Source organism: Aquarana catesbeiana, linkage group LG03, assembly GCF_042186555.1.
Source record: "Aquarana catesbeiana isolate 2022-GZ linkage group LG03, ASM4218655v1, whole genome shotgun sequence".
NCBI lineage: Eukaryota > Metazoa > Chordata > Amphibia > Anura > Ranidae > Aquarana > Aquarana catesbeiana.
The window spans coordinates 681,989,422-682,009,702 of record NC_133326.1 but is presented as its reverse complement, the minus strand read 5'-3'; the positions used below and the strand labels follow the sequence as shown (position 1 = coordinate 682,009,702).

General features: G+C 45.8%; 1 protein-coding gene across 1 annotated transcript in view; it reads left to right on the top strand.

The window, feature by feature from the left end:
- The first annotated feature begins 2,344 nt into the window (after positions 1–2,344).
- Positions 2,345–20,281, top strand: part of LOC141134125 (extracellular calcium-sensing receptor-like) — a 35,717-nt gene continuing 17,780 nt past the window's right edge. Inside the window, exons 1-2 of the mRNA XM_073623710.1 lie at positions 2,345–2,500; positions 18,549–18,676. Of these exons, the coding sequence (XP_073479811.1) occupies positions 2,345–2,500; positions 18,549–18,676 (284 nt within the window). The remainder of the gene's footprint in view (positions 2,501–18,548; positions 18,677–20,281) is intronic.

The window sequence follows — 20,281 nt, the reverse complement described above, 5'->3', positions numbered from 1 at the left end:
ACATGCCTCTTCCTCATTCCTCACTCTGTTTTTCCCCCCTCAATGATTTCCTGGTGCATCCGCCGCAACATTTGCAGCCGCACGACAGGAAGGGAAGTGTCACAAGAAGTATTAGAGGCTTCGGATAAGCCATGTCAAGTGTAGAAGCAGCAGAAGAAGGTAATAGGGGCCACACTGAGGAGGGTCTCATCTGCAGCTGCTGGAGCAGTAGAAAAATCCCCAAATCACTCCCATACTCAATGTGCTAATGCCAGCTTGGTAAAACTTCTGGCTTTGCAGCTGCTCCCATTCTATCTCTTGGATTCAGCCCCCTTCCACAAGTTTATGGTCTCTGCTTCACCATAGAGACAGATACACAGCTAGCAATATTTTTCTGAGAATGTTGACCATGTCCTCCAACAGAGTGTGGAATGTAATGTTTCTGCATCTCTGGACTATGCTGTCATTGGCAGGGTACACATGACATCTGGTCCAGCAAGCATAGGCAAAGATGCTACATTTTCTTCATGGCACACTTGGACAATCTTCTGGTGCCCAAGAAATATGCAAGATGGGGCACACTTCTGGAGCTGATGGTGCCACAACTGTCTTGTCCAATGGTGATGCTGCAGTCTCCTATACGCCCTCTTCCTTACTGGACTCATTGTCTGATTCTACAGAACCAGCATTCTACAAGTGCTCCAGAGCATATGAATTATTTCAAGCTAAGTTCTGCCATGCAGGGAATAGGAGCCACACTGGGGCAGAGCTACTGGCAGCTCTCCAGGCCCAGGACATGAGGTTTCTGATCCTACATTATCTTCAGACAGACAGGGTCATGTGTGACAATGGCACTACCTACTGGCCATTCTTTGTCAGGAAAAATACTTTCCTTGGAACATCCTCAACCTTGTGGTACAGTGTGTAATCATGAAATACACTGGCTTTCATGAGGTCTTTTGTAAGGCCAGAAGGGTTTCTGGCCACTTTAGATGGTCATACACGACCAGTATTCACTTAGCAGAAGTACAGCTCCAACATCAGTTGCCTGCCACCTGCCTCATCTGTGATACACCCACATGCTGAAGCTCAACTTTATCCATGCTGCAGAGATTGTACCTGCAGCAGTATATCAATAAGTACATATGTGAATATGGACTGAGGAGAAATGCTGTGGAGCCGGAGTTCTTTTCAAAATGTTATTAGCTTATCATTCAGGATGAATGCAGTATTTTTTATACCTTTTGAAGAGACAACTAAAATGGTGAGCCACTATGAGACCGTAATCAGTGATACATTCCCTCCTGCATTCCTCTTGAAGCACCTTCATGGCCTGACAGTCCAGGGACTGAAGGCACAGCAGCAAGGGGAAGAATAGGCCAACAGGATCCTTTGCTTACTGCCTCCTTCCTGTGAGACAGAGGCAGCAGAAAGCAGAGGAATGGTAGAAGAAGGAGGACTGGGATGATTGCAGTGAGGGGGAGGGGGACATGGGGAAGGCTTCAAGGAGGACTTTTACCCCCCAAACCCCAGGAATTGTATGAGAGTGGTGAGATTGTTGAGGACAGTGTTATTGTCATGAAGGGTAAGTCAGTAATCAAGATGGCAGCCACAGAAGAACGCCTGTGCTCTGTTTTCCTATGAGAAGAGCTGCACGGCGCATGCGCAGATGCGCAAATGACGGTGCTTGTGTGCGCACGGGGACGCACGTGCGCACGTTGTGACAGTTCTTGGCGCCAGATGTGTTATTTAAAGGAGACTGATGCTCAGATTCAATGCTGTCTGGTCTACAGCGTTCCCTGTGACCCTTGATACCTGTTTATCTGGAAAACCTGCTTCAGTTGCCTTGTGGCTTGTTCCTGACTTCTCCTGCTATCTGCCTGCATCCGACCCCGGCTTGTCCTTGACTCTGCTTCTGCCTCTTCCCTGGTTACCTCTCTGCCAGCCTGTTACCGACCTGGCCTGTACCCTGACTCTGCTCCTGTCACCACATCTGTTCCTGATCTCTCTGCCTGTGGATGACCCGGCTCGCCTGTATCTGTCTGTGTTCCTATCTACAGGACACCTCTTCGCTGATTGCTGTGTCCTGCTTCCAATCAGATCCTGTCTCCAGCCTGCCAGCTGTTCCGGTCAGCCTCCTCGCTGAAGTCTCTCCACGGCATCATCAGAATTTCCGACCAGCCCCTACATCAGCGATCCTGCCAGGCACTCGTGCCACTGTGCACTCCCGAGCTTCCTGTCTGCTCTATCAGGGGTTCTCAAGTCAGAGTTGTAAGAGAGGCCTTCCTCTGCATTTTGGGCTCTAAGACCAGGTATGGGACAGTGCCAGACAGCCATGTCTGAGCCCAAGTGAGGAACCTCTCCAATGGAGGAACTTTGTCAGCATCTTGCTGGTCTAACACAGGACGTGAAGAACCTGCAAGAAGGTTATACCCAAATGGAAAAGCGTGTTCAGGCCCTTTCTACTCCTGCTGCTCAGCCTGCCGCCACTTCAGCTGGAACATCTACTGCACCTACAGTGGTAATGTTGCCTCCAGAGCCCAAGGTTCCTACACCTGAGACATCGCATCCCCCCTGTTTCCCATTATGCTTGGCATGCCCTGGTTACAGGCTCATAACCCACACATCAATTGCGCCACAAGGGAAATCAGTTTCTATTCTTTCTACTGCCGTCAACACTGTTTACAGGAAGTTACTCATGCTCCACCATCCCTGCTATGTCTAGACTCTGATGCTGAAACCTGCCAGTCTGTCCCGGCGGTATATCACAGTTTCTTGGATGTATTCAGTAAAAAGGGAGCAGGAACTCTTCCCCCATACAGGCCCTATGATTGTCAGATTGAGCTCCTTTCCGGAGCCAAAGTCTCCTTTGAAAGAACCTTCCCCCTAACGGAACTCGAGTTGGGAACCTTAAAAGAATGCATTGATGACAATCTAGAGAAGGGGTTCATCTGCTCATCCACTTATCCGGCAGGGGCATGGTGTGACAGTTCTTTGCTGCCAGATGCGCTATTTAAAGGAGACTGAAGCCCAGATTCAATGCTGTCTGGTCTACAGCGTTTCCTGTGACCCTTGCTACCTGTTTATCCGGAAAACCTGCTCCAGTTGACTCTTGGCTTGTTCCTGACTTCTCCTGCTATCTGCCTGCATCCGACCCCAGCTTGTCCTTGACTCCGCTTCTGCCTCTTCCCTGGTTACCTCGCTGCCAGCCTGTTACCGACCTGGCCTATACCCTGACTCTGCTCCAGTCACCGCATCTGTTCCTGATCTATCCGCCTGTGTTTGACCCGGCTTGCCTGTACCTGTTTGTGTTCCTATCTACAGAACATATCTTTGATGATTGCTGTGTCCTGCTTCCAGTCTGATCCTGTCTCCAGCCTGACAGCTGTTCCGATCAGCCTCCTCGCGGAAGTCTCTCCATGGCATCATTGGAAGTTCCAACCAGCCCCTACATCAGAGATCCTGCCGGGCACTTGAGTCAATCTGTACTCCCGAGCTTCCTGTCTGCTCTATCAGGAGTTCTCGAGCCAGAGTTGTAAGAGAGGCCTTCCTCTGCATATTGGGCTCTACAACCAGGTACGTGACAGTTATCCTTAGCAACACCAAGGATTTGAGGTCCTCTGCTAGTTCGACCATTCATCTTTACATTAGTGTGAATGTAGGGGTAGTTCAGTTAGTGTGAGTGTAGTGACTGTTTAACACAGTATATTTTATTATAGTTATTTTTTTTAGTTATAGTAGTTATAGTAAGTGAAGTTGAAAAAAGACACAAGTCCATCAAGTCCAACCTATGTGTGTGATTATATGTTAGCATTACCTTGTATATCCATGTATGTTGTGGTTTTTCAGGTGCTTATCCTAAAATTTTTTTAAACTATCGATGCCCCCCCGCTGAGACCACTGCCTGTGGAAGGGAATTCCACATCCTTGCCGCTCTTACAGTAAAGAACCCTCTATGTAGTTTAAGGTTAAAACACTTTTCTTCTAACTTTAATGAGTGGCCACGTGTCTTGTTAAACTCCCTTCCGCAAAAAAGTTTTATTCCTATTGTGGGGTCACCAGTACGGTATTTGTAAATTGAAATCATATCCCCTCTCAAGCATCTCTTCTCCAGAGAGAATATGTTCAGTGCTCGCAACCTTTCCTCATAACTAATATCCTCCAGACCCTTTATTAGCTTTGTTGCCCTTCTTTGTACTCGCTCCATTTCCAGTAAATCCTTCCTGAGGACTGGTGCCCAAAACTGGACAGCATATTCCAGGTGTGGCCGGACCAGAGTCTTGTAGAGCGGGAGAATTATTGCTTCATCCCTGGAGTTAATCCCTTTTTTAATGCATGCCAATATTTTGTTTGCTTTGTTGAATTATTTTACATTTTTCTACATTAAACCTCATTTGCCATGTAGTTGCCCACCCTATTAATTTGTTCAGATCTTCTTGCAAGGTTTCCACATCCTGCGGAGAAGTTATTGCCCTGCTTAGCTTAGTATCGTCCGCAAATATGGAGATTGAGCTGTTTATCTCATCCTCCAGGTCGTTTATGAACAAATTAAATAGGATTGGTCCCAGCACAGAACCCTGGGGGACCCCACTACCCACTCCTGACCATTCCGAGTATTCCCCATTTATCGGAAACAGATAGGGGATGAGTACAGCGCTGCTACAAAGATGTTGAAAAATAATATTTACACAATAAGCAGCTAACACACCTCTAAGACAAAGAAGTAAAAAATCAACAAATATATATATAGTGTAGCGCTATGTGTATGAGTAGATAAGAATGAAATGTTAGAATCGAGCCATCTTGCAATGGCCAGAAAACAAACAAAAAATTTGTTTTGAAAAAGTGACTTAATGAAAAAAATTGGTTGCACTAATACAAAATCACATATAAAGCATAATAGAAATACACCAGTGAAAAAGTGAAAACAGGATCAAAATATAAATCAACCATAAATAAAGTCCATATGAATAAGATGTGTCCTTGATGGAAATCAAAAACCACCACCAACAGTCTCTGAGGATTAGCTGATGAGGACAACAACAGGGTGTCACTGGTGGGTGAGACGGAGAAACACCAAATCCAATGTGACGTCTATGTGTGTGTCAAAACCACCACCATAACATCTGAGGAGGCTTACCAGACGCAAAGGACTTGAAAAGACATACGTCTTACAAGTCACAAAAAGCTTGTTTAACCACCGAGGCTAGCAGGATGAAAACATCGGGTATCCAAAACTTCAATTAGAGGGGAGGGAGGGTCTGTCGACAGCTTCAACCATCCAGACGTATCAGCAGACCAACCGGATGTGTGATTGGAACCATGAGAGAAGAAAGACTCACATGGCGTGATATCGTTTTAAAAGGCATGCATTTATTAAAACAGTAAAAAAGAAACACTCACATGGTATACGATCGTAAACAGCTTAAATGGTATCAAACGCGGTGATCATAGGAGGTCCACCACTGTTTTAATAAATGCATGCCTTTTAAAACGATATCACGCCATGTGAGTCTTTCTTCTCTCATGGTTCCAATCACACATCCGGTTGGTCTGCTGATACGTCTGGATGGTTGAAGCTGTCGACAGACCCTCCCTCCCCTCTAATTGAAGTTTTGGATACCCGATGTTTTCATCCTGCTAGCCTCGGTGGTTAAACAAGCTTTTTGTGACTTGTAAGACGTATGTCTTTTCAAGTCCTTTGCGTCTGGTAAGCCTCCTCAGATGTTATGGTGGTGGTTTTGACACACACATAGACGTCACATTGGATTTGGTGTTTCTCCGTCTCACCCACCAGTGACACCCTGTTGTTGTCCTCATCAGCTAATCCTCAGAGACTGTTGGTGGTGGTTTTTGATTTCCAACAAGGACACATCTTATTCATATGGACTTTATTTATGGTTGATTTATATTTTGATCCTGTTTTCACTTTTTCACTGGTGTATTTCTATTATGCTTTATATGTGATTTTGTATTAGTGCAACCAATTTTTTTCATTAAGTCACTTTTTCAAAACAAATTTTTTGTTTGTTTTCTGGCCATTGCAAGATGGCTCGATTCTAACATTTCATTCTTATCTACTCATACACATAGCGCTACACTATATATATATTTATTCCCCATTTATCACCACCCTCTGAACTCGCCCTTGTAGCCAGTTTTCAATCCATGTACTCACCCATGTCTGGGAGGACAGCAAGAAGTGGCAGACGTTCCAATGGCCCTGTAAGGAGGCCAGCAGCGTAGTCCTCAGGCAGGGCATCATTTTCTCTGTTTAGTGATGTTACCCATGCTATCCAGCCACAGCATGCAGAGGAGGTGGTGGATTGGCTTACTAAACCGTCCTCATCCTCCTTATCCTCCGTCACCCAAGCAGAGACTGGTGCGCAGTCCCCTGGAGCTGCCAGAGTGGCAAAACCTGCCTCCTTGTCCACAGCTATTCCTGTCATAGCCCCAGCATCAGGCATGGAGGAGTCAGCAGAGTTATTAGAACACAGTGTCAGCCACTTGCTCCTTGATGATGCACAGCAATTACTCGATTCAGATGCTGGTTCTGACTCTAAGGTTGAGGAAGGCAGGAACATGAGCCTACAGAGAGGGAAGAACACTGGTACACAAATTGGCAATCATGTTCCCCAGTTGCAGTGTATTGCCAAGTTGTCTCCAGTGGTAATGAGGATGGAGGAGATGATGATGATGACATCACTGACTTGACTTGGGTGCCAGATAGAGCAGTTGAGAATAATGAGGGTGAAGCACAACCCCAACGAGGCAGCCATCATGGAAGAGTAGAGAGCAGCCACCCTATTCCAACACATTGTGGAGCTGTTATCTCCTGGCTCACTTCCTAGAGCTCAGCTGTCTGGGCCTTTTTTTTAGTATATGTGCAGCTGATCACACTGTTGCTATTTGCAAACTTTGTCTCAAGTGCATCAAGCGTGGCAAAAACGCCAACCATTTGGGTACCACATGCTTGACAAGGCATTAACCCCCCACCACTCATCCCATTGGCAAGAGCACGAAAAAGCCACACAAAAGGGGCACAAATCTGTCCCTCCTCTTTACTCACCTCAGTCTGTCCCTGCTATACCTTATGACCTCTCAGCAGCCTCCACTGACAGGAATGATGGTATAGTGCAGAGTGTCCCAGGACCTTGCAGCACATCTGGCAGCAGCACACCACCAGCTATAGACTATAGCCGGCAAATTTCTCTGCCCCATGACATAGACCATGCTCAGGGCCAATCCTAGGGTCATATGCGCCTTGGTGCAGAAATATTTCTGGCGCCCCCACATGGGGGTGGTCATCTTACTAACTCCTCCCCTTTACATACGTTTCTATGACAACGACTCAAACACAGAAATGCTCCCCTAAAGAGTCTTTGTTACCCTGGGATCCTTCCTTCATCCCTTAACAATAAACAAAATACAAGTTTTCTCTAATGGACACAGAGAGGGCTTCTGTTAGAGAGTCCGTTGGAAAAAGCACCAAGACATACTGCAGACAAACTACAAGAGATGGTCAGAGACTGCAGACATGATAAAAGCGATGGTAAGAGACTGCAGACATGATACAAGAGATGGTCAGAGACTGCAGACATGACACAAGAGATTGTCAGAGACTGCAGACATGATACAGGAGATGGTCAGAGACTGCAGACATGACACAAGAGATTGTCAGAGACTGCAGACATGATACAGGAGATGGTCAGAGACAGCAGACATATTAAAGAAGATGGTAAGAGACTGCAGACATGATACAAGAGATGGTCAGAGACTGCAAACATACTACAGGAGATGGTCAGAGACTGGAGACATACTACAAGAGATGGTCAGAAAATGCAGACATAATACAAGAGATGATCAGAGATTACAGACATGAAAAAAGAAACGGTCAAAGACTGCAGATATGATACAAGAGATGGTCCAGAGACTGTAGACATAGTACAGGAGACAGTCAGAGACTGAAGACATACTACAGGAGATGGTCAGAGGCTGCAGACATGATACAAGAGATGGTCAGAGACTGCAAACATGACACAAGAGATTTTCAGAGACTGCAGACATGATACAGAAGATGGTCAGAGACTGTAAACATATTAAATGGGATGGTCAGAGACTGCAGACATGATACAAGAGATGATCAGAGATTGCAGGCATGATACAAGAAATGGTCAGACACTGCAGACATGATACAAGAGGTGGTCGAGAGACTGCAGACATAGTACAGGAGACGTTCAGAGACTGAAGACATACTACAGGAGTTGGTCAGAGACTGCAGACCTACTACAGGAGATGTACAGAGACTGCAGACATAATACAAAAGATTATCAGAGACTGCAGACATAACACAAGAGATCGTAAGAGACTGCAGACATGACACAAGAGATGGTAAGAGACTGCAGATATGATACAAGAGATGGTCAAAGACTGCAGACATGACACAAGAGATGGTAGGAGACTGCAGATATGATACAAGAGATAGTCAGAGACTGCAGACATGATACAAGAGAGGGTCAGATACTGCGAACATTATACAAGAGATGGTCAGAGATTGTGGAAATTATACAAGAGATCAATGCATCAAATGCAGCCTACCAGTGCCCACCAAGTGCAGCTTATCAGTGCCCATCAGGTTTTCTCTAATGGACACAGTGAGGGCTTCTGTTAGAGCAGTGGTTCTCAACTCCAGTCCTCAGGACCCACCAACAGGCCAGGTTTGCAAGATAGCTGAAATACATCACAGGTGATATCATTTGCTGCTCAGTGATTGCAGTATTCTAGTCTGCAACTCCCTAAGGTAATACTTAAAATCTGGCCTGTTGGTGGGTCCCGAGGGCTGGAGTTGAGAACCACTGTGTTAGAGAGTCTGTTGGAAAGAGCACCCAGACATACTGCAGACAAACTACAAGAAATGGTCAGAGACTGCAGACATGATAAAAGCGATGGTAAGAGACTGCAGACATTATACAAGAGATAGTCAGAGACTGCAGACATGACACAAGAGATTGCCAGAGACTGCAGACATGATGCAGGAGATGGTCAGAGACTGCAGACATATTAAAGAAGATGGTCAGAGACTGCAGACATGATACAAGAGATGGTCACAGACTACAGGCATGATACAAGAGATGGTCAGAGACTGCAGACATACTACAAGAGATGGTCAGAGACTACAGACATACTACAGGAGATGGTCAGAGACTGCAGACATACTACAAGAGATGGTCTGAGACTACAGACATACTACAGGAGATGGTCAGAGACTGCAGACATACTACAAGGGATGGTCAGAAACTGCAGACATGATACAAGAGATGGTCAGAGATTACAGACATGATACAAGAAATTGTCAAAGACTGCAGATATGATACAAGAGATGGTCCAGAGACTGCGGACATGATACAAGAGGTAGTCCAGAGACTGCAGACATAGTACAGGAGACAGTCAGAGACTGAAGACATACTACAGGAGATGGTCAGAGACTGCAAACATGACACAAGAGATTGTCAGAGACTGCAGACATGATACAGGAGATGGTCAGAGACTGCAGACATATTAAAGAAGATGGTCAGAGACTGCAGACATGATACAAGAGATGGTCACAGACTACAGGCATGATACAAGAGATGGTTAGAAATTGCTGGCATGATACAAGAAATGGTCAGAGACTGCAAACATGACACAAGAGATTGTCAGAGACTGCAGATATGACACAGAAGATGGTCAGAGACTGTAAACATATTAAATGGGATGGTCAGAGACTGCAGACATGATACAAGAGATGGTTAGAGATTGCATGCATGATACAAGAAATGGTCAGAGACTGCATACATGATACAAGAGGTGGTCAGAGACTGCAGACATGATACAGGAGATGGTCAGAGACTGCAGACATATTAAAGAAGATGGTCAGAGACTGCAGACATGATACAAGAGATGGTCACAGACTACAGGCATGATACAAGAGATGGTCACAGACTGCAGACATACTACAAGAGATGGTCAGAGACTGCAGACATACTACAGGAGATGGTCAGAGACTGCAGACATACTACAAGAGATGGTCATAAACTGCAGACATGATACAAGAGATGGTCAGAGATTACAGACATGATACAAGAAATGGTCAAAGACTGCAGATATGATACAAGAGATGGTCCAGAGACTGCAGACATGATACAAGAGATTGTCAGAGACTGCAGACATGATACAGGAGATGATCAGAGACTGCAGACATAATACAAGAGATTATCAGAGACTGCAGACATGACACAAGAGATGGTAAGAGACTGCAGATATGATACAAGAGGTGGTCAAAGACTGCAGACATGACACAAGAGATGGTAGGAGACTGCAGATATGATACAAGAGGTGGTCAAAGACTGCAGACATGACACAAGAGATGGTAGAAGACTGCAGATATGATACAAGAGAGGGTCAGAGACTGCGAACATTATACAAGAGATGGTCAGAGATTGTGGAAATGATACAAGAGATCAATGCATCAAATGCAGCCTACCAGTGCCCACCAAGTGCAGCTTATCAGTGCCCATCAAATGCAACCTACCGGTGCCCACCAAATGCAACCTTATCAGTGCTCATCAAATGCAGCCCACCAGTGCCCAATAAATGCAGCTTATCAGTGCCCATCAAATGCAGCATCATCAGTGCCCATCAATAGCAGCCTACGAGTGCCCACCAATAGCAGCCTACCAGTGCCCATTAAATGCAACCTACCAGTGCCCACCAAATGCAGCCGTATCAGTGCCCATCAAATGCAACTTATCAGTGCCCACCATATGCACCCTTCCAGTGCCCACCAAATGCAGCCTTATCAGTGCCCATCAAATGCAACTTATCAGTGCCCACCATATGCACCCTTCCAGTGCCCACCAAATGCAGCCTGCCAGTGCCCACCAAATGCAGTCTTCTAGTGCTCACCAATTGCAGCCTGCCAGTGCCCACCAATTGCTGCCTGCCAGTGCCCACCAAATGCAGCCTGCCAGTGCCCACCAAATGCAGCCTGCCAGTGCCCACCAAATGCAGTCTTCTAGTGCTCACCAATTGCAGCCTGCCAGTGCCCACCAATTGCTGCCTGCCAGTGCCCACCAAATGCAGCCTGCCAGTGCCCACCAAATGCAGCCTGCCAGTGCCCACCAATAGCAGCCTACCAGTGCCCATTAAATGCAACCTACCAGTGCCCACCAAATGCAGCCTTATCAGTGCCTATCAAATGCAGCTTATCAGTGCCCACCAAATGCACCCTTCCAGTGCCCACCAAATGCAGCCTGCCAGTGCCCACCAAATGCAGCTTGCCAGTGCCCACCAAATGCAGCCTGCCGGTGCCCACCAAATGCAGCTTGCCGGTGCCCACCAAATGCAGCTTGCCGGTGCCCACCAAATGCAACTTGTCAGTGCCCACCAAATGCAGCTTGCCAGTGTCCACCGATTTCAGCTTACCAGTGCCCTCCAAATGCAGCTTGCCAGTGCTCACCAATTGCAGCCTACCAGTGCCCACCAAATGCAGCCTTAACAGTACCTATCAAATGCAGCTTATCAGTGCCCACCAAATGCACCCTTCCAGTGCCCACCAAATGCAGCCTGCCAGTGCCCACCAAATGCAGCTTGCCAGTGCCCACCAAATGCAGCTTGCCAGTGCCCACCAAATGCAGCCTGCCAGTGCCCACCTATTTCAGCTTACCAATGCCCTCCAAATGCAGCTTGCCAGTGCTCACCAATTGCAGCCTACCAGTGCCCACCAATTGCTGCCTGTCAGTGCCCACCAATGGCTGCCTGTCAGTGCCCACCAAATGCAGCCTGCCAGTGCCCACCAATAGCAGCCTACCAGTGCCCACCATATGCAACCTGTCAGTGCCCACCAAATGCAGCTTGCCAGTGTCCACCGATTTCAGCTTACCAGTGCTCACCAATTGCAGCCTATCAGTGCCCACCAAATGCATCCTTAACAGTACCTATCAATTGCAGCCTATCAGTGCCCACCAAATGCATCCTTAACAGTACCTATCAAATGCAGCTTATCAGTGCCCACCAAATGTACCCTTCCAGTGCCCACCAAATGCAGCCTGCCAGTGCCCACCAAATGCAGCTTGCCAGTGCCCACCAAATGCAGCCTGCCAGTGCCCACCTATTTCAGCTTACCAATGCCCTCCAAATGCAGCTTGCCAGTGCCCACCAATTGCTGCCTGTCACTGCCCACCAATAGCTGCCTGCCAGTGCCCACCAAATGCAGCCTGCCAGTGCCCACCAATAGCAGCCTACCAGTGCCCACCAATAGCACCCTATCAGTGCCCATTAAATGCAACCTACCAGTGCCCACCAAATGCAGCCTTATCAGTGCTCATCAAATGCAGCTTATCGATGCCCACCAAAAGCACCCTTCCAGTGCCCACCAAATGCAGCTTGCCAGTGCCCAACAAATGCAGCTTACCAGTGCCCACCAAATGCAGCCTGCCAGTGCCCACTAATTGCTGCCTGACAGTGCCCACCAAATGCAGCCTGCCAGTGCCCACCAATTGCTGCCTGCCAGTGCCCACCAATTGCAGCCTGCCAGTGCTGACCAATTGCAGCCTGCCAGTGCCCACTAATTGCTGCCTGATAGTGCCCACCAATTGCAGCTTACCAGTGCCCCTGGATCACACAGAGTGGTGATGATCTCCTGCTGTCACAGAGTTTGGATTTGAATCTCCCGGGCAGCCTCTGTAACAAAGTCCAGCCTCCTAGACCGACTCACAGCTCCTATGATACACGTCACACTGATTCAATTTCACTGCATTGGATCAGTGTTCCATCTATTACAGGAGCCGGACTAGGAGGTGGGACTTTGTTACAGTGCTGCCGAGGGGCAGACTGACAACTCATGGGGCTCCCGGGCAATAGGAGATTATGGGCTCCCAAGGTTTAAAGATGGCTGCCGTCATACTCTCAATACTCCTCTCCTGTACAGTGGGCAGTATTGGATCGGCCGCTCTGCCCCCTCTACAGCCCAGCGTTCCAATGAGTGAGGAAGGAGATGAGCAGAAAGCCGTGACTGACAGTCTACAGCTGTCTGCTCGGGGAGCTCTGAAAAACGAGCGATCGACGGTGGTCGATCGCTCGGTTCTCCGTGCAGGGGCGCCAGGGGACAGATGCCGCATTCACCTAGGTAAGTATAAAAGTGCAAAAAAAACTTTTAACTCTTTTAACTTCGCATTATCTTGACAGAGTGATTGGGGGTTGTTTATATAGATAGGGCTGTGTGTTAGTTTGGGAAATGTCTGAAAGCTCTCGGGGGTTGCTGCTGACCCCACTGAACTCTGGCGCCACCGAAACACTGGGCATTTCAGACACACACAAAGAGAGGAGGGGGAGGGAAGCACTCTTCGGCACCCCCACCTCTGTGGCACCTGGGTGCAGTGCACCCTGCACACCTGCCCAGGATTGGGCCAAACCATCCTCCACACCGCCATCAATGTCATCCCTTCCACGCTACGCTTCATGAGCGCTTCAAGCCTCGCTTTCAAATCGCTCTACTGCAGGGTAGTCTTCCCAGTCATGATTGCAGACTGACATCGGTGAGAGCCGGCGGTGCGGAGGATGGTCTATGTGGACAGCTTTACCCCGGATGCCTCCATACTTAGATGTGCCTGTTTTAATCATCAACCATGTGAGTTGCTAAATGTTGTACCTTCATTAAATGTAACCATATTGCTACACTTAGAGGCACCTCTCTTCTCTTTTATACTCTGGAGCTCCTGCTGGGTTTTGTTTTTAATCCCCTTGTAGAGGCTGCTATTTGTGGATGGACATTTTATGGTTACACAACCTATCACATTGCTATAATCTTTTTATATGGACTATAAACTGAAGGACTTATGAATAAATGATAGTGGAATGAATCATCTGAGTTTGCATTATTTCTTATAGGGAAATTCGCTTTGATATACAAGTGCTTTGGATTACAAGCATGTTTCCAGAACGAATTATGCTCACAATCCAAGGTTTTACTGTGTAGTGTTTAGGGGTCATTCTTTGATCTGTTGGTTTAATACCAACTGTATACTCTATTTTGCTACTGTTTTACTTATTTGTTTGAGAGGCTATTGCCATGTCCCTTTTAGTAGTATTACACGTATTGTTGCAATAAATATCCCCTTTTCACCTCTGGTGTGCCTGAGAGCATGGTGCTGCTTACAGACTTGTGGACTCTGGGAACAGGTGACAGTTTATACACAGTGGAGGAGTGAGTGTAGCCACCCTAAGGCAGGAGGTGTGTTACTGGCCAGATCACCAGGTGAAAATGAAATTAAAAAAAGGCTAAAAAAGGAAAACTGCTATAGCCACCACATCTAATGCCGCGTACACACGAGCGGACTTTACGGCAGACTTTGCCCGGTGGACGGGATTTCGTCGGACAATTCGATCGTGTTTGGGCTCCAGCGGACTTTGTTTTCTCAAAAGTTGGACGGACTTAGATTTGAAACATGTTTTAAATCTTTCCGTCAAACTCGAGTCCGGTCGAAAAGTCCGCTTGTCTGTATGCTAGTTCGACGGACAAAAAACCACGCTAGGGCAGCTATTGGCTACTGGCTATGAACTTCCTTGTTTTAGTCCGGTCGTACGCCATCACGTACGAATTCGACGGACTTTGGTGGATTGTGTGTAGGCAAGTCCGTTCATTCAGAAAGTCCGTCATAAAGTCCGTCGAAAAGTCCGCCGGGCAAAGTCTGCCGTAAAGTCCGCTCGTGTGTACGCGGCATTAGGATTAGTAAGCTGCACTATATTAAAAACATTTTCTTGGAATTACAAGCACTTTAACTGGTTTGGAAAACTTCTGAATTACCCTCCTAGATAAATTGCTTTAGGTTCTTTAGGCTCCTCTGTAAACAGTTGAGCAGCTTGTAATTACATTGGGTTGTTCTGGGTCTCACTGATAGCAGGTTTGACTACCCCCTGCCTTCTGGAGGATTCTGGAATGTAATGGGATAGGAGAGTCAGATTTACAGCCTGAATATTTATGTGGTCCCAGTCCTGGCGGAGCCTGAGAGCTGGGGCAGCCGGGTTCTTGTCCAGGAGGGGAAAATCCCAGCCTTAGGGGTGCTGCCCTTCTGGGTAGTCCAGCTGTACTTCTACATTTGCTCATCCAGGTCCCAGTTGTGCTAAAGCTGGGGGGGGCTGTTCCAGTGCTCATTGAGGTTCCAGCTGTTATAGAGCTAGGGGCCTATGAATACTGAATTTTGCTGGAGCTACAAAAGGGATTTCACTTAGGATCTGGTCTGTGGAGTTTACAGGAGAATTGTCTGGCTGATATTGGAAGGAGGCATCCAAGTATCCAGATACATTTGTGAGTACAGACCGGTGTGTAGGATCCTAATGATTGTGTGTTGCTACTATTTTTTTACACTCTACCACAGAGTTAACTACAACACAAAACTAATTAAAATATGCAACAGTATTTCCAAGACTACAATGATTATAGGAAAATTTGAAAGCCGAGTCCCTTTTATGGGAATTCTTGGTCTCCCCTGGGCAAACTCATTTCATTATTAGCAAACTATAAAATCCCTTCTGCTCTTGCCTGTCGTAGAGCCAGTTTGCCATATCACCTGGCACGTGTCTGCAATTTATGTACTTCCAGGGGGTCAACACTTACTAGTCTTCTTCTGATAGTGAAGTAAGTCCAATATTGGACTGTATTAAATGTGTGGATTGCAGTAGGAAGCTCTTCTGGAAATCTGGAGATGAGGTAAGGACACATATACTGCTGATTTTGGACATTTGCCCACTGACAAAGAAATGATCAGTCTATAATTTTTAATGGTAGGTTTATTTTAACAGAGAGAGACAGAACAACAAAAATATCCTGAAAAACGCATTTCAAAAAAGTTATGAATTGATTTGCATTTTAATGAGTGAAATAAGTATTTGACCCCTTCCCAAAACATGACTTAGTACTTGGTGTCAAAATCCTTGTCACATCACAGAGGTCAGATGTTTCTTGTAGTCGGCATCCAGGTTTGCACATATCTCAGGAGGGATCTTGTCCCACTCCTCTTTGCAGATCCTCTCCAAGTCATTAAGGTTTCGAGGCTGACGTTTGGTAACTTGAACCTTCAACTCCCTCCACATATTTTCTATGGGATTTAGTTCTGGAGACTGGCTACTCTAGGCCCTTTTCGTGCTTCTTCTTGAGCCACTTCTTTGTTGCCTTGGCCGTGTGTTTTGGGTCATTTTCATGCTGGAATACCCATCCACGACCCATTTTCAATTTTAAATTAAATTAAATTTATGTTAAGTTAAATTGCACATGCAATAAAATGTGATCACCTTTAAACAGGCAATGTATATTACAAGTAATCTCTGTATACTAAGAAAGTAATTTTTTCAGTAAGTTTCTCACTGTAATCTTTCAGATATTGATTCAACATTGAAGCCTATGTGGGGTGTTTAGGGTGCCTACACACAGATACACCGATCGGCCATAACTTTATGACCAGGAGCATCCGGTCCATTAGGGGCGCAGGGGCACTGTCCCCCTGCAGGGCACCTGACTCATAGGTTTCTATGAGTTTTTTTTTTCAAGTCGCATGATTAGAGCCTTAGGCTCTAATTGGCTTGAAAAAGGTTGGGCTCAGGGTGCAGTGCTCCACCCACTTGTGACACTAGTGAATTATTATTTGCTATTGTCTTCTGGCCTCTCATCCCAGCCAGTCAGGAAAAGAGGTGGGTCGGGTTGGCCGGGAGGAGAAGCAGAGGAAGCCGTGGAGGGGTGAGTGCAGGGGGACCGTCATTGTGGAAGGGCTGAGTGCGGAGGGACAGTCACCTTGGAGGGGATGAGTACGGGGAATAGTCACTGTGGAGAGTGAGTGCAGGAGACCATAACCGTGGAGGGGCTGAGTAGGGGGGAAATGTCACTGTGGAGGGGCTGAGTGCAGGGGGGGCGTCACCTTGGAGGGGTGAGTGCGGGGGACCGTCACTGTGGAGGGGCTGAGTTCAGGGGGGCCGTCACCATGGAGAAGCCGGGTGCGGGTGGACCTGGGGCGGGGGTTTGTTAGCACCAGCCGCCACTGTTTATGACCACTGGCAGGTTAAGTGAATAACACTGATTATTTTGTTACAATGGCATCTGAAAGTTGGTGGAAAATATTGGGCAGCAAATAAACATTTCCCTGAAGTTAATTTGGTGAAAGCAGAAAAAATGGGCAAAACTTGTATAAATCTATTAGAAGTACAGTTCTTTTTATTATGTAAGGTAAAAGATACAGAGGCGCCTTCTGGATCTAGCAGAGTGGCCGCGCATCACCCACAGCATGAGCGTCTGATTTCTCCCACACCGAACATAGACTACTTATGTGCCTGAGGATATCTTACCAAATGTGAGTGTATTTTATGATTCCGTTCTGTAATAAATATGCCCTCAGTCCATTTCTCTGTCCCAAAAGTGAGACATCAGGGGTGTGATGTTTCACCAAAGCCCCCCAATGGGGCTCATAAAAAATTGCCAATAAAATAAAAATAAATAGTTATTGTAAAAAAAAAATTGTAAAAGTAAAAAAAAAAAATAACTGTAAAAAAGTAATAAAAATAAACTGCTAACACAAACATCTGCCCTACTGACATCATCCACTGCTCTACTGACACTGTCCATTGCCCTACTGCTATATACAGTATGTCACAAAAGTGAGTACACCCCTCACATTTTTGTAAATATTTTATTCTATCTTTTCATGTGACAACACTGAAGAAATGACACTTTGCTACAATGTAAAGTAGTGAGTGTACAGCTTGTATAACAGTGTAAATTTGCTGTCCACTCAAAATAACCCAACACACAGCCATTAATGTCTAAACTGCTGGCAACAAAAGTGAGTACACCCCTAAGTGAAAATGTCCAAATTGGGCCCAAAGTGTCAATATTTTGTGTGGCCACCATTATTTTCCAGCACTACCTTAACCCTCTTGGGTATGAAGTTCACCAGAGCGTCACAATTTGTCACCAGGAGAACAAATGAATGAGATTTAAAGCCTGGTTCACACGGTAAGTTTTTTTTAGCTCAACCCAGCGGGCTGAAGGAAAAAAAAAAAACTAGGGAGCTTAGGAGGAGCTCGCTGAACTAATGAGTACACTACCGTACCACAACTGCGTGCATTGCGTTCTATTCAGTTGAATGGGGATAATTTTTGCTGCGCTGCAATGCAAAGCCTCATGGCGCCACTCTGGTGTCACATGTTTTTACCGCACTTCCCCCAACATAAAAGTGTAAATGAGGCCTTTAAGTTTGAAAGACCTGAACCCCCCCCCGGAAAAAAATTCTACGGGCCTGTATATATATATATATATATATATATATACAGTAATTAAATATTACCAAAAGAAAGCTCTATCTGTATAACTGTTGCCTGACTGGGTATTTGTCGTTCAAAGTGTGACAGGCAAGAAGATGATGCAACAGGCAGATCTCCAAATAGTAAAAAAGAAAAAAAAAAATCACTGCTCCCGGTCACATGTAATTTTGATTTGCCAGATTCAGCTTTTACATGATTTCAATTTGCTTTGCTTTTTGATTCAGTATCTAAACTTCTCTGAAGTTCACAAAACCCTGCTTGAATGGAAACCAGGACAGTTCAGCTCATCCCCAACTTTAGTTGAGGAAAGCTGGACAAAAGTCATTAATCCTTATCTGCATACTTGTTCCAGGTCAGCGATTCCCAATACCAAAGCCAATGGTTTAGCATGACAACCAGGTACAGTAGCTGGCATTGTTTGAAAGAGAGGCGAGCAAAGGCTCTCTCAGTGCCTCTGTTACAACTAGTTACCTTTAACCTTTTTATTCATTATTTGTTGATTGCGGACCAGGACAATAAAGACAGACAGACCTAAAGTGGAAGTCCATGCTAAAACTAAAATCCCTGCATCTATAGCCCCCAACATTCTAATACTAACCTATCTAGCCCTGAAAAGAAAAAAATCAGTATTTATACCTTTTCTGCAGGTGATCCGACCCGATCTCCAGTAGCGGAAGCTCTGCAGAGGAAACGTCCGACAACGGCTGTGAAATGAATGGGAAGTGACGTCACCCATAGAGTTACTATGGGGCTACCGTTGACGGACATGTCCTCTGCACCCGCCCACACAGCAAAGCCCCGGCTAACAGCTCAGCGTGGGATCAGAGCTTCCGCCGCTGGCCGGGTCGGATCGCCTGTAGAAAAGGTATGTATACTTATTTTGTATTTTCAGGGCTAGATAGGTTAGTGTTTTTTTTTTTTTTTCTTAGTTTTAGCATGGACTTCCACTTTAAATAACAATAAAAAAGAAAATAGCAAAAAAAAAAAATTCAGTTTTGATCACCAGTCTATTTGATGTTTTCTCAGTTTCAGAAAATGCTTATGAGAAGTGGTAGGCCATGTGTATGTCCTGTAAGCTGCCTCTTTTTACCACTTCAGCCCCGGAAGATTTGGCTGCTCAATGACCAGGCCATTTCTTGCGATACGGCACTGCGTCGCTTTAACTGACAATTGCGCGGTCGTGCGACACTGCACCCAAACAAAATCGATGTCATTTTTTTTCCCCACAAATAGAGCTTTCTTTTAGTGGTATTTGATTTCTTTGCGGTTTTTATTTTTTGTGCTATAAACAAAAAAAAGAGCGACAATTTTGAAAAAAAATACAATATTTTGTACTTTTTGCTATAATAAATATCCCCAATTTTTTATTTAAAAAGCTAATTTTTTCCTCACTTTAGGCCGATATGTATTCTTCTACATATTTTTGGTAATAAAAATTGCAATAAGAGTATATTGATTGGTTTGCGCAAAAGTTATAGCGTTTACAAAATAGGGAAAAGATTTATGGCATATTTATTATTATTTTTTAATTTTACTAGTAATCAGCGATTTTTATCGGGACTGCAACATTATGGTGGACAGATCGGACACTTTTGACACATTTTTGGGACCATTTACAATTATACAGCGATCAGTGCTATAAAAATGCACTGATTACTGTGTAAATATCACTGGCAGGGAAGGGGTTAACACTAGGGGGTTAACTGTGTTCCCTAGTGTGTGTTCTAACTGTAGGGGGATGGGAGTGACTGGAGCAAATGACAGAGGAAACGCCTCTCTTCTGCTCACAGAACAGGGATTTGGGTGTTTACACACACAAACGTCCCTGTTCTGCCTCTTGTGCCCGCGATCGTGCATGGCCGGCGGTCATCGCGACCGCATCGGCACCCCCGCAGTGCAGCGGGCGCTATCCCGCTTAAAGGGACCAATGTACAGCTATGATGATTTGCGGGATTGT